At 41.2% G+C, this 14,937-nt stretch overlaps 1 protein-coding gene across 1 annotated transcript in view; it reads right to left on the minus strand.

Annotated features, from left to right (window-relative positions):
- Nucleotides 1-7,482: 7,482 nt before the first annotated feature.
- Nucleotides 7,483-14,937, minus strand: part of LOC143960408 (cathepsin E-like) — a 58,115-nt gene continuing 50,660 nt past the window's right edge. Inside the window, exons 8-9 of the mRNA XM_077468995.1 lie at nucleotides 9,122-9,220; nucleotides 7,483-9,019 (exon numbers count right to left, since the gene is read on the minus strand). Coding sequence (XP_077325121.1) covers nucleotides 8,819-9,019; nucleotides 9,122-9,220 — 300 coding nt within the window. The 3' untranslated portion in view covers nucleotides 7,483-8,818. The remainder of the gene's footprint in view (nucleotides 9,020-9,121; nucleotides 9,221-14,937) is intronic.

The following is a 14,937-nucleotide window of genomic DNA, read 5'->3' on the forward strand; positions in this document are numbered from 1 at the left end:
TCCCACAAATAGAGCTTTCTTTTGGTGGTATTTGATTGCCTCTGCATTTTTTATTTTTTGTGCTCCAAACAAAAAAGCGACAATTTTGAAAAAGAAAAAAAAACAATATTTTTTAATTTTTGCTATAATAAATATCCCCAAAATAAAAAAAAACATTTCTTCATCAGTTTAGGCTGATATATATTCTTCTACATATTCTTGGTATAAAAAATATTATATATATAATTATAGTTTCTAGAAAATAAAGGATAGATTTACGGCATTTCTATCATTTTTTTTTTTTACTAGTAATGGCGTAATGTCAGGACACCGGAAGTGACGTCTACACCCGAGCGGTACGCTCGTAGTATTTTTACTGTGCGATTTACATCTAACATTGTGTGAGTAGTTTGAATTTTTTTTAATAAATTGGTAACTTTTACAAATCTACTACACTATGGTGGGTCTTACATTTATCCTTTGAGTGCCCATGCTGATCTAATCTATGGAGTAACCCTTATGGACGGTGGTGACGCTACAGTCTGAAGCTCTCTCCCTGACCCCCTGTGCTCTCCCCAGAGGCTATATACGCTGTATACCTTACAGCAGTAAGGTAATTAAGGTAATTACCTAGTGTGCTTAGCGAACATGTGGATATCACTTGAGTGTGGAGATTGTCGCATCACGGACTCACCGTTCCACCATATAGCTTCATCTGTTCTGTGACACTTTCACTGTGTAATCCATCTCTTGGACTATCATATATGTCACCCTGAGTAATAGCACCATTGGTTTATATATTGATGTTTTTTTTTTTTTTTTTTTACTTTTTATAAAGGTGATATAGCATGCACATTAGCAGTTTATTAATTTGATCACTGGTTTTTACACTATTGTATGAGTGACACTACTTTTGGCTCATATATCGATTGCTCTCTTGGTTTATCAATTTATTTATTTATTTATTGATATAGAGACATATTATGCACTTTAGCACTTTATTTATAATTTTTTCACTGGTTTTTACACTGTTTGAGTAAGGATATATTTCATTGGGATACTCATTTATTCAATTCTTTGTGGGAGCCCAACACCGATTTTTAATATTAACCCAGAAATCATGTTGAAACCGGGTCAATAACAAGATCAGAATGAGTATCAGGAATACAGGAGCAAGACTGAAGACCATACAGTGAGGATTTTGTAAAAACCAAGAGAGTCCTGAAGCGCTACAAAAACTGTAGGTCATATAAAGAAACTGTGTACGACAATCGGTGGCTAGTGGTGGATCCATCCCAGTGCAGCTGACAAACACTGGAACAATGTAGATTAAGCAAAGAAAAACTATAATGCAGCGCTCTGTAAACTAGATCCAGGGTATGGTTGTGGTCAAAGCAGGCAGTTCAGACCATGTGAATGGATAATCAAGAAAAATGGATAATCAAGAAAAATGAATTTCATCGCCTAGAGGCGATTCAGTTCGCATTGTGCGCTATACAGGTATTTAATTCATTCATTCATGAGTCAAATTGTAACAAAAGAAAAAAGAAGATGCATAAAACAATAGTGTGATTGAATAATGATATAACCAACGTTACCACTGGTGACCACAGAGCTTGGAGGGGTAAGCAATCATCTGGAGGGCTCGCTTGATTTTTAAGTGTGGATTTGTTTGTGGTACCATTTTAATGTTGATATATTTTGATTAATAAAATTGATCTTAATTGATCCAGCATGATGGTTGAGCCAAATGAGGTTTTTACATTTTAGGTTTTGAGCATATCAAAGTGTGCTTAATGAGAATGTGAGGCCATCTAAAAAATTATGTTAAACCAGAAACTGATCTTTTAGCACGGTAATAATCTGAAGCACACTAGAAAAGCCACAAAAGAATTGCTCAAAAAGAAGTAATGGAGGGTTATGGACTAGTTTAGTCAAAGCCCTGATTTGAATCTCATTGAAATGTTGTGGTAGTGTTTGAAAGGGGCAGTTCATGTAAGGAACCCACAAACATTGTGCAACTCGAATTTTGCATGGAGGAGTGGTAAAACAAGGTGGGCAGTTATGCAAAATAATAGGTAATTTCTACTAAACAGCACAATACCAGCTTTTGTTTAATTATACCAGTGTTTCTTTAGTTTTTTTAACAGTACAACATTACATCTATTGATATATTTTTCCTAAAGAAATCTTGCATATATAATAATAATATATAATTAATACTAGTTTGTTCATGGTTATAAACAGAAATAGTCCGGTGAGCGGAGAAGATGGCTGCTTTAACAGCTGCTTCATACACAGCCTGCACATCCGAGCCAAATACAGCTGCACAGAGCCTCGGATAATGGCAGTTTTGCCACCTCTAGGGGTGGGCACAGCTCACCTACATGTCTCGGAAAAGAAAGGACAGAAATCCACCGGGGAGAATATCCAAGTTCTTCTCCCAGAAGCACTGCTCCTCAGGTCAAGATGGTGCCAGCCACTCACCACAAGCATCACAGAGCCACACCAGTACAGGAGAGAGACAACTGCAACAGTTCTCCCCCATATTCGACCTTCCATAGCACAGCAATGGTCAAGTCTCACAGGCTTCCTCCAGCTCCTCCAGCCCTGTCAAAGTCAAGCAGAAGCGGCATTCTCACCCAAAGTCTGCACCAGAGGTGAGTGAAAGTTCTATTTGCCTAGAGGACACTAGGGAGCTGCAAGACTCCATTATGGAGTTCTCTACTAATGACCAGCTGGTGCTTGACACAATTTTAAAGGACATGCTGTTATCTCTAAGAAGCCCTATACACTCAGACAGAGTTTGCAGAAACTTTCAATGACCTCATAGATGCCCATAACAGGCATGAAAATGATATCAACTGGATGAAATCCAGAATCGCTGACCTGGAGGATCGCTCCAGGCGTAATAATGTTAGAGTCTGTCAAACAGCCAGAATTAAAAGCTTACTTTACTGAAATAATGAAAGCAGCACTTCCTGATGCACTCCTAGGAGATCTGACAGTGGATGACATTCATAGATTGCCAAAAATAAAGCACATCCCTGCACACCTACCCAGAGATACTTTAGCTCACATCCATTTCTTCCAAATGAAAGAAAACCTTAAGGTCAACCTTTAGGAGAGTTGACCAACTGCCAGAACACCTCCAGATTTGAGCCATCTTAGTGAACTTATTTTCCCACACTACGCAACAACCGAGACAACTGTCCACAATTACGAAACCTCTTTGGAACCATCATATTGCATATAAATGCCGATACCCTGCAAAACGTCTTATCTCTAAGGATGACCACACCTATTTAGTTACCTCCATAGCTGATGGAATCCGCTTATTGTGGAAATGGAATATCCTTGATCCCCCCGCACAAACCCACAGGGGACGCCATGTACCTGCACCTGAGGAAGCCGACCAGCTTAACCCCCCCCCCCCCCCACGACTGAGTCTGTGCAACAACCCTACAGTCGCACTGAGGTAGCCCTGGCGAGCATATGCAGTGTTTATATTGTTCTACAAGCAGTTATACCCCAAATTTTGCAACTAAGACCCGTTCAGATTCCCAGTTGGAATCGTAATTTTTTCTATCTTTCTTTCCTATTAGAAAATATATTTCTCATCAACCGTTTCTTTTGAACTATACCAAGGTTGTTATTGCAAATCATTGGCGTAATGGCTTTCTGATTATGTCACACCCAGAACGCAAAACCTCCATACAGAATTCCCTAAAATAATTATTTGAACTTGATGCTCTGTCTGCCTCCACCCCCTTTAAGCTGTGGAACTCAGACAAGGCATTTATTACAGTGGTAATGATGAAGTTGAGCTCGGTGGGAAGGAAGCAAAAGACAATTAAAGAAAATTAACGATATCCTGTTAAAGTTCAAACAATTAGAACAAACCCATAAACAGAGACCAACTTCCCACTTACTAGAACAACTAAATCAGGCAAGACTTGACTTGAGATCATTACTACTATCCCAACATCTTAATCAAACTAAATCTGTTAAAGCCAATTTCTACCATCATGGAAATATAGTTGGGAAATTACTGGCCCGACAACGGCGAGATAAAAACAAAAAATATCCCACATCCACCTTCCCAAAATGGGAGAAAAAAACGATGAAACCCCCAGGAGATGGCAGACGCCCTTGGCATCTACTATGACTCTTTATACAATTTAGATCAAGGTTCGAATACCACACAGCCTACATCCAAATTAATAGAGGACTTTTTAGAATCTGTCTCTCTGCCTAGGTTGTCTCCTAATAAATTGTTAAACTTAAACCAGCCCTTTACGCAACAAGAAATTAGCACTGCAATCCAGTCCCTCCCACATAATAAATCACCATGACCCAGGCGGTTTTACTTCTGAATATTACCAGTTTTTCCATCCCTTACTATTTCCACATTTGGAGTCTGTTTAATGCCGCTGTGTCTGAAGCTTCCGTCTCCTGAAATGTTGACTGCACACATTATTACTTTACTGAAGCCGGGAAAAGACCCGATGTATGTACAAAACTTTAGGCCCATATCTTTGCAAAATGATTTGAAACTATACGCAAAACTAACATGAGCTGGTGAAACAAAACCAGGTGGGGTTTATTCAGGGGTGCCAAGCTCCCAATGCAATAAGGCACATATAAAATCTTATGCACCATGTTGAACGCAACCAGACGCCTTCTTTGCTACTTAGACGCAGAGAAGGCCTTTCGACAGGGTTCATTAGAGCTACCTATCACAAATTCTAAAGAAATTTGGCATACAGGGAGAGATTTTTAAAGCAATCTCTGCACTCTATATGGTTCCTTCGGCTTTTATGTATTCTGATGGCCTTTTCTCCAAAAAATTTAAATAATTCCAATGGGACGAGGCTGCCCCCGTCTCCACTTATATTTGCTCTCGCAATGGAACCATTAGCGGAGAAAAAAAGGATCCCATGCACAAATTAAGGGTGTATCTATCAATTAAGAGCTCCATGGATGACCCTATCAGAAACCCTAAATGACCCACTACATTCCCTCCCTAATGTCCATCGGCTTTTTATTAATCAATATAACCAACTTTCATACTACAAAGTGAATCAGACAAAGTCTAATATCTTGGGGATCCACATTGATGAAACAACCAAAAACACCCTATAATCCCACTTCGCATATCCATGGGTAATGGGTTCCCTTCCATAGCTAGGAATATCACTAACAACGCCAATATCCCACCTATACAAATATAACCACATCCCCGTAATCGACAATACTCAAAAGAACCTCATCAAACTGAGCTCACATTTCTTATCCTGGGCTGGCAGGTTGGCAACCTTTAAGATGTCGATTCTCCCCAAGATCTTGTACATTTTTAGAGTTCTTCCCATTCCAGTGCCATCATCCTTTTTCAGATCTATGCAGAAACTGTTATACAATTTTATCTGGGCTAATGGTAGGCCAGGATGTACCCACAACATTCATCAGGAAGCATAGGCCAGGGAGCGTTATGGGGCCCCCAGACTTAAATGATTAACCACATGTCGACTTTACTGGACCGAGCAAGATTTTGGTTTCAACAGTCCTACACTAATCTATGGTGCACCTTAGAACAGGAGACTATCAGAGGGGTCAACCTCAGCTACCCACTATTAGCTAACTCGTTCTCCCACATACTTAACATAGACATGGACCATCCTTCCATTTCCGCAACTATCACAGCATGGAAATATTTTTTAAACCATGGCAATATTGCTAACCGGCGAATTAAAATCCCCTTGCCCTTAGAGATTCTCAAATTTTACGTTCCAGTTCTCCTTACATCCTGGAACAAAAGTGGTATTAATAAGATATCATACATATTTCAAAACAACAAACCAGTCCAATTTGCCACACTAATCTCTATATATGCCCTCTCAGTGGGGGAATTCCTGACATATGCCCAACTAGCATCTTTCTTGTGCCATTCTCCTATTTCAGCCCTAGAGTTACCCCTCAAGATATGGCAATTTTGGTCCTCACCGACTACTTCACAAAAAGGAATTTCCCTGCTTTACAACCATTTACACAATAAATGCACCTTTACAGTATTCAAACCACTACCAAAATGGTCTACAGATCTTACTCATCCCATATCCAACCAACAATGGCACAAAGCCATAATGAATAATCTAACAACCTCCAAATGCTTCACCTATTGGGAAAGGACCCAAAAGCTTCAACTCTGCTGGTATTACACCCCCTATATACTGGCCAAAAGCAAACTCCATAGCTCCAATCAATGTTAGAGAGGATGTGGGCAAGTGGGGACCCTACCTCATATGCTAGGGTATTGCCCCCAAATACGCAGCTTTTGGAACTAAATTTTTCATTTGATTGCAACTCTAATACTAAGCGTATGAATTGACCACTTCCCACCAGACCTTGGAATGGAATGGAAATCCAATATCGCCCCGAATATTAGTGAAGTAATTAACCACAACTCCGACACATACGCTCTGAAACACATAATGGCCTATAAACAAAAATGTTGGTCCCCTTGGTTAAACCTTAGGAACAAGCCTTCTAGTCATCTGAGTTCTACCTCTAAATGAAACACCATTGCCTTTTTTGTCACCCATTATTCTTCTTCCCTTACAAGCTACTACTCAATTGCAGCTATTAAACTGCTGACAATACTCCATCTCTATCTCCCTAGTTCCATAATACCCCTTTTCGCACTCCATATAAGTTGTACACTATAATAGTGAAGGTAATCTACCCATGTATTCCTCTTTGTTTACTGTAATTTGACCTACTCTGGTTTACACCAGATCACCACTTTAGATGCTTATAGTATGTTATATGATGTACTCACATGTGATTGCCTTTATGTGACATAAACAGAAATAGTAAAATACTGGATTGACAAAGGCAAACAGTATGTCACAGTAATCTGTCAAAATAAATCTTCCTAGGGCTAGATTCACACCTAGGCAATTTAAGTATGTGCGCAAAATCATGTTGTGTTTTTGTACATTTTTGTGTGCTTTTTTTGCCACACGCATAGGGCTGCTAGCTAATATATCTTTTAGAGCGTTGCATTTCGTGCATTTTTTAACCTTTTTCTTTAAGTGTCTTTCTTGCTTGCGAGCCTTCTTGCTGCATTTGGAGTGCCATTAACAATGAATGGCACCACAAGCGTGACATGCATTTTTTACACATTTCATGATTGCGTGTATGAACACCCGATTTTGCACACATGCACAAAATGCTCTGCTGTGAATGGAATCTAAGTAACCTCACCTTGCATGATGTTATTAAGACTAGTATTGGCAATAATAAAAAAAAAACTTTAAGAGCTGATTCACATCTGTGATTTTTTTGGCTTGTTGCATTTTAAGCACGCTACCATTTAACTCTATAGCAAACAAGAGTTTAGATGACAAAGATGCAGCATGCACGACTTTTTTTTAGTACACGGCACTTAATATGCACAGGTGTAAAGGGGCCTAAATATGTATATATCATGAAATACCTTCGTAAATTTAAAGAAGTTAGATCTTTATCACGTGTACATATTTTACAATTCTCATGTGAAAAATTAAAGCATTACAGTGAACCACAATGAGCTAATCAATTAAGCAATTACAGTATATTTAGAATGTACACTCACCTGCCACTTTATTAGGTACACCTGTTCAATAGCTAGGTAACACAAATCGCTAGTCAGCCAATCACATGGTAGCAACTCAATGCATTTAGGCATCTAGATGTGGTGAAGACAACTTGCATTAGAATGGGGAAGAAAGGGGATTTAAGTAACTTTGAACGTGGCATGGTTGTTGGTGCCAGATGGGCTGATCTGAGTATTTCAAAAACTGCTGATCTACTGGGATTTTCATGTATAACCATCTCTGGGGTATACAGAGAATTGTCAAAAAAAAAGAAAATATCCAGTGAGCGACAGTTGTGTCGATAAAAATGCCTTGTTGATGTCAGAGGTCAAAGGAGAATGGGCAGACTGGTTTGAGATGATGGAAAGGCAGCAGTAGCTCAAATAACCACTCGTTACAACCAAGGTATGAAGAGGTGATGGTGTAATGGTGTGGGGGATCTTTTCTTGGCACACTTTGGACCCCTTAGTACCAATTGAGCATCGATTAAATGCCACAGCCTACCTGAGTATTGTTGCTGACCATGTGCATCCCTTTTTGACTACAGTGAATCTTCTGATGGCTACTTCCAGCAGGATAATGCACCATGTCAGAAAGCCCAAATCATCTAAAACTGGTTTCTTGAACATGACAATGGGGGCTATTTACTAAAACTCAAGCGTGCAAAATGTGGTGCAACTCTTCAAAAAAACAATCAGCTTCCAGGTTTTATTGCCAAAGCGTAATTGAACAAGCTGAAGTTAGAAGCCGATTGGCTACAATGCACAGCTGCACCAGATTCTGATTGCACCAGTTTTAATAAATCCCCTCCAATGAGTTCACTGTACTCTAATGACCTACACAGTCACCAGATCTCAATCCAATAGAGCACCTTTGGGATGTGGTGGAATGGGAGATCATAGATGTGCAGCCGACAAATCTGCAGCAACTGCATGATGCTATTATATCAATACGGACCAAAACCTCTGAGAAATGTTTCTAAAACCTTGTTGAATCTATGCCGTGAAGAATTAAGGAAGTTCTGAAGGCAAAAGGGGGTCCAACTCGGTACTAGCCAGGTGTTCCTTTAAAGTGGCCGGTGAGTGTATATTGACAGTAAGATTCCCCTCTCCATTAAGCAGTGCTATTCAAGGAATACAGAAATGTAAAAAGCTTTTTTTTTTGCTATTTGAGAAGATGCAGAGGACATGTAGATGACACATTCAAAAGATGTTTTTTGTGTCCTGCTGTGTGTGCCTTTTTTTTCTGGCTTTTGCCAGTCCAATTCTGTCATTCTCACGGTCAAACACGCTGTAAAACTTGGACATAAAAATATCTCCCAGGATCCAGAGAGTTCCAGATTTAGTAGCGAAATCCATGGGTTGAAATCCAACCAGGCACATTACTGATTTTTCTGTTTGCTCCTATGATAAAGTACAACATGTTAGTATGTTACAAACTTCCTAAGTAGTGCATATTATCTACACTCGCAGCACAGACCGGATAATATGCATCTATATGCTTACCTTAATCACATACTGCTCAGGAGTTATAGTGTAGTCTCTGTGTCCTATGGTGAAGGTCACGCTTGGAAGACTAGACAAATTCTTGCAGCCTACCGAGTACTGTAAAATGGAAGTAAAAATAATACCCTTTTCTCAAGGTCAAAAAATATAGCAAATTATAACATATATTGTGGAAGTGACTAAAGCCGCATAGACACGATCAGACTTTCCGATGGGAAATGTTGGATGTCAGACTGTTGGCGGAAAATCTGATCGTGTGTATGCTCCATCAGACAATTGTTGTCGGACTTTCCGCCAACATATGTTGGCCAGCATGTTTTCAAATTTACCTCCAATAAATGTATGTTGTCGGATTTTCCGATCGTGTGTACACAAGTCCGTCGGACAAAAGTCCAACGTACAAACATGCATGTTCGGAAGCAAGTGGGAGCCAGAAGCGGTTGGTCTTGTAAACTAGCGTTTGTAATGGAGAATTAACATTCATGATGCGGCAAATTATGAAATCTCCAAATGCAGCGCACAATTCTCTTTTTCTTTAATGGGATAATAATGAAGTTGCTTTGCTGGTGATACTGATGGAGTTATGGCAAATTAATTTTCAAAGGCTTTTTTTCTAGTGATATCAAGAATGATATTATTATTATTATTTTTTTGTTTTTTTCATTTGTGCAAGTTACCACAACATTATTATCCCCTAGTTTATAAGATCAAAGATACAACTACAGTATCTCACAAAACTGAGTACATCCCTCACATTTTTGTAAATATTTTATTATATCTTTTCATGTGACAACACTGAAGAAATGACACTTTGCTACAATGTAAAGTAGTGAGTGTACAGCTTGTATAACAGTGTACATTTCCTGTCCCCTCAAAATAACTCAACACACAGCCATTAATGTCTAAACTGCTGACAACAAAAGTGAGTACACCCCTAAGTGAAAATGAAATAGCCAGATTGGGCCCCAATGTGTCAATATTTTGTGTGGCCACCATTATTTCCCAGCACTGCCTTAACCCTCTTGGGCATGGAGTTCCCCAGAGCTTCACAGGTTGTTACTGAAGTCCCCTTCTACTCCCCCATGACAACATCACAGAGCTGGTGGATGTTAGAGATCTTGCGCTCATCCACCTTCCATTTGAGGATGCCCCATGCTCAATAGGCTTTAGGTCTGGAGACATGATTGGCCAGTCCATCATCTTTACCCTCAGATACTTTAGCAAGGCAGTGGTCATCTTGGAGGTGTGTTTGGGGTCCTTATCATGTTGGAATACTGTCCTGCGGCCCAGTCTCCGAAGGGAGGGGATCATGCTCTGCTTCAGTATGTCACAGTACATGTTGCCATTCATGGTTCCCTCGATAAACTGTAGCTCCCCAGTGACGGCAGCACTCATGCAGCCTCAGACCATGACACTCCCACCACCATGCTTGACTGTAGGCAAGACACACTTGTTTTTGTACTCCTCACCTGGTTGCCCCCACACACGCTTGTTACCATCTGAACCAAATAAGTTTATCTTGGTCTCATCAGAGCACAGGACATGGTTCCAGTAATTCATGTCCTTAGTCTGCTTGTCTTCAGCTAACTATTTGCGGGCTTTCCTGTGCATCATCTTTAGAAGAGGCTTCCTTCTGGGACGAAAGCCATGCAGACCAATTTGATGCAGCGTGCGGCGTATGGTCTGAGCACTGACAGGCTGACCTCTCACCCCTTCAACCTCTGCAGCAATGCTGGCAGCACTCATACCTCTATTTCCCAAAGACAACATCTGCATATGATGCTGAGCACCTGCACTCAACTTCTTTGGTCGACCATGGCGAGGCCTGTTCTGAGTGGAACCTGTCCTGTTAAACCGCTGTGTACTCTTGGTCACCGTGCTGCAGCTCAGTTTCAGGGTCTTGGCAATCTTCTTATAGCCTAGGCCATCTTTATGTAGAACAACAATTCTTTTTTCAGATCCTCAGAAAGTTCTTTGCCATGAGGTGCCATGTTGAACTTCCAGTGACCAGTATGAGAGAGTGAGAGTGATAACACCAAATTTAACACACCTGCTCCCCAATCACACCTGAGACCTTGTAACACTAACGAGTCGCATGACTCCTGGGAGGGAAAATGGCTAACTGGGCCCAATTTGGAAATTTTTACTTAGGGGTGTACGCACTTTTGTTGCCAGCGGTTTAGACATTAACCCCTTGCCGCCGAGCATACACAGATGTGCGTACTCAGCTTCCGGGGGTTATACCGGGATGCTGCCCGCACCTGCAGGCATCATCCCAGTACTGATTTTTAGAGCGGGCGATCCGCTTTCCAGCCATAACAACCGATGTGGCTAAAAGCCACTCAGCTGTTATGCCGGAGGAGTCGGAGGCCCCCCTCCCGCCACTCTTACCGGGGCTCCCGTTCAATCGGGAGCCGCGATCAAGCATCCGATGCCTCTGGCTGCTAGGAAGGGACTGGAATGAAGTCGTATGCGGCTTCATTCCAGTCTCCTAATTGTAAACACAGAAGCGACGTCATGACGTTACTTCCCATTTACTCGGCTGCCAATGGTGCCGGATTTAAAAATATATACAGAATTCAGAATCGCCGAAAACGGCAATCTGAATACTTTGAAGTGTAAAGGAGGGATCAGGGGTCTTTTAGACCCCCGTTCCCTCCATAAAGAGTACCTGTCACCACCTATTACTGTCACAAGTGATCAAAAAAAAAACAATTTATTAATTTTAACCACTACAATACAGGGCACTTTCGCCCCCTTTCTGCCCAGCCCAATTTTCAGCTTTCATCGCTCTCACACTTTCAATGACAATTGCGCGGTCATACTACACTGTACCCAAATGAAATTTTTATCATTTTGTTCGCGCAAACAGAGCTTTATTTTGGTGGTATTTATTCACGACTGTTTTTTATTTTTTGCGATATAAGCGCAAAAAGAGTGGAAATTTGGAAAAAAAAACAATATTTTCTTCTTTCTATTTTCAAAGAAATCCAATAAAATCAAATTTTGTCATAAATTTAAGCCAAAATGTATTCTGCTACATGTTTTTGGTAAAAAAAATTCCGTTAAGAGAACAATAATTGGTTTGTGTGATCACGGACATATGTACGCAAATGATCATGTACAGATGTGTGCAGGTGATCACATACATATGTGTGCAGATAATCATTGGAACATGTGATTTTAGTGGGACATATGTGGGGGATATGTATTTTTATTATTTGGGGACATGTCTTTTTATGATTTGGGGACGTGTGTTTTGGGGACATGTGTGGGGACATGTGTGTTTTATACTAGACTGGTGATCAGTGAGTAAAAAGCTGTAAAAACAGCTCATACTCACTGATCACCAGCCGGCTGCAGCGATCTGCTCTCCTCTCCTCAGCGACGACTTCCGTGTGAGGAGAGAAGAGCCAATTGCCTAGCAACCGGCTGTTTGTTTACATCACATGAATGAATGAATGAATGAAATACTTGTATAGCGCACAATGCAAACTGAATTGCCTCTAGGCGCTGTGGCGAGCTTTGATCATCTGCTAAAAGAGGAAGGTCTTGAGTTTTTTCCTAAAAAGCCAGGTGATTTTCTTCCAGGCGGATGTTGATTGGTAGAGCATTCTATAGCCGAGGCCCTTGGACAGCGAATCTCCGATCCCCCTTGGATTTATACCGGGCTTTGGGCACGGGGAGGAGGTTTTTGTTGGCTGATTGAAGACTGCGGTTTGGTGTGTAATGATTTATTTTCTCCATTAGGTATTGCGGAGCTTCTCTATGCACGCATTTGTGGGTGAGGCAAAGGGTCTTGAACGTAATCCGATTTTTTACGGTTAGCCAATGTAAGCTCCTCAGCGAAGGAGAGATTGATTCCCAGGGTTTTTTTCCTGTTATCAGCCTTGCCACCGTGTTTTGGACCAGTTGTAATCACGCAAGTTGATATTGTGGTAATCCTATGTAAAGCGAGTTTGCGTAGTCCAGTCGTGAATTAATGATTGTTCCAACTACCACTGCTTTGTCATTCTTTGGGATAAAAGGGATGAGTCTGCGAAGCATGTGTAGCAGATGGTGAGATCCACTGACTACAGATCCTATTTGCGCATCCATTGACATTTGTGCGTCTAAAATAACCCCAAGACTCTTTGCTTTGGTCTTTGGGGAGATAGTCTGCTCAAAGACGGTTGGTGGAGACCAGGAGGTTTTGGTTGCGGGCTTATGATTTGGGTGTAAGATAATAAGCTCTGTCTTTGATTCGTTCAGCCGGAGGGAGTTAGTGGTCATCCAGTCCTCTATTGATTTGAGGCAGTTTTCAAGTTGTTGTTGGTGATCTTTTTTTCCATTGATCCGGAAATAAAGTTGCGTGTCGTCAGCGTAAGCGTGGAAGCAGAGATCTGAGCATCTGATGATTTGGAGGAGTGGGCGAATGTAAATGTTGAAGAGAACGGGTGATAAAGGAGAGCCTTGAGGGACTCCACAGGTGACTGCCCGAGTTTCGGAGAGGAATTTTCCTAGTTTCACTGTCTGTGACCGATTTCCTAGGAAGGACGCGAACCATTGGAGATCTATGTCTTGGACTCCGGCTACTTCTGTGAGTCGGACGAGTATAGTATTGTGATCTACTGTATCAAACGCTGCACTTAGGTCTAGCAGTACGAGGAGACACGGCTCTCCATCATCTGCTGCTTCGAGGGCGTCATCCCAAATCTTGAGGAGAGCTGTTTCTGTTCCATGACCCGGGCGGAAGCCTGATTGCAGCGGGTCCAGGAGTTTGTAAGTATCCAGGTGAACTTTTAGCTGATGTACTACAGCTTTCTCCATGATCTTAGAAATGGTGTTGAGGCTTGTAATTGGCCTACGGTTGTTTGGAGCCTGAGGGTCCAGGTTTGGTTTCTTGAGTAGAGGTTTGACGATGCCTTGTTTGAGGATGCTGGGAACAATCCCTTCGTGGAATGATCGGTTTATGAGGTGAGTTATGGTTGGAGCCACGATGTCGGAGCATTCCTTCAGTAGTTTTGTGGGGATGATGTCAATAGGTAAGGTACTGTCACGCAGTTTATTAATGATGTTTTTTGCTGTGTCTACGGTAATTGGGGATAGTGAAAATTTCGGCGGTTGCAGTATGTTGGTGCAGACATCCTCTTTATGTATTTGCTGGCTGAGGTTGGATGTTTTCTTCTGACAAATTGTTTCCCTGATGGTTTTGACTTTATCGATGAAAAAATCCGACAGTTTGTCACAGTAATCCTGGGATTCACTTTCTGGGGGTTCTAGGCACACCGGATTCATTGATTGATTAACCAGTTTAAACAGTTCCCGTGGTTGGTTTGCGGCCGTTGAGATTGTATATGAGAAGTGGTCCTTTTTGGCTTTGAAGATTGCTTTCCGATAATTCTCTGTGAGACTTTTGTAATTAAAGTGGTTTTCCTCTGTGGTATTTCTTCTCCGTGTTCTTTCCGCTCTTCTGCGTTCTTGCTTTAGTACGGCGAGGGAGCTATTAAACCATCCAGAGTTTTTCTTCCTGATGAGAGCCCTGCGTTTTGGTGCTACAGAGTCTGCTGATTGCAGCAATGCCCTGTTCAGGGAGTTGAGTGTTTCCTCCGTAGAGTGGTTTAAGGTTATTGTAGTTATCTTGTTGGACAGAGTGGATTTGAAGGATTCGGAGTACGGTTTTTTATGCGATCTGGTCCAATGCGTTGTTGTTACAGGTTTCCGTTTTTCGTTGGTGAGGTTGGTAGCTATTTTGAATTTGATGGCGTGGTGATCCGTCCATGGCAGAGTTATGTTGTCGAGTATGTTGATGTCAATGTTCTGTTTGAAAATGAGGT

This window comes from Lithobates pipiens, unplaced genomic scaffold, assembly GCF_037356315.1.
Source record: "Lithobates pipiens isolate NorthernLeopardFrog02 unplaced genomic scaffold, aLitPip1_a1.2 Scaffold_8, whole genome shotgun sequence".
In the NCBI taxonomy this organism is placed as follows: domain Eukaryota; kingdom Metazoa; phylum Chordata; class Amphibia; order Anura; family Ranidae; genus Lithobates; species Lithobates pipiens.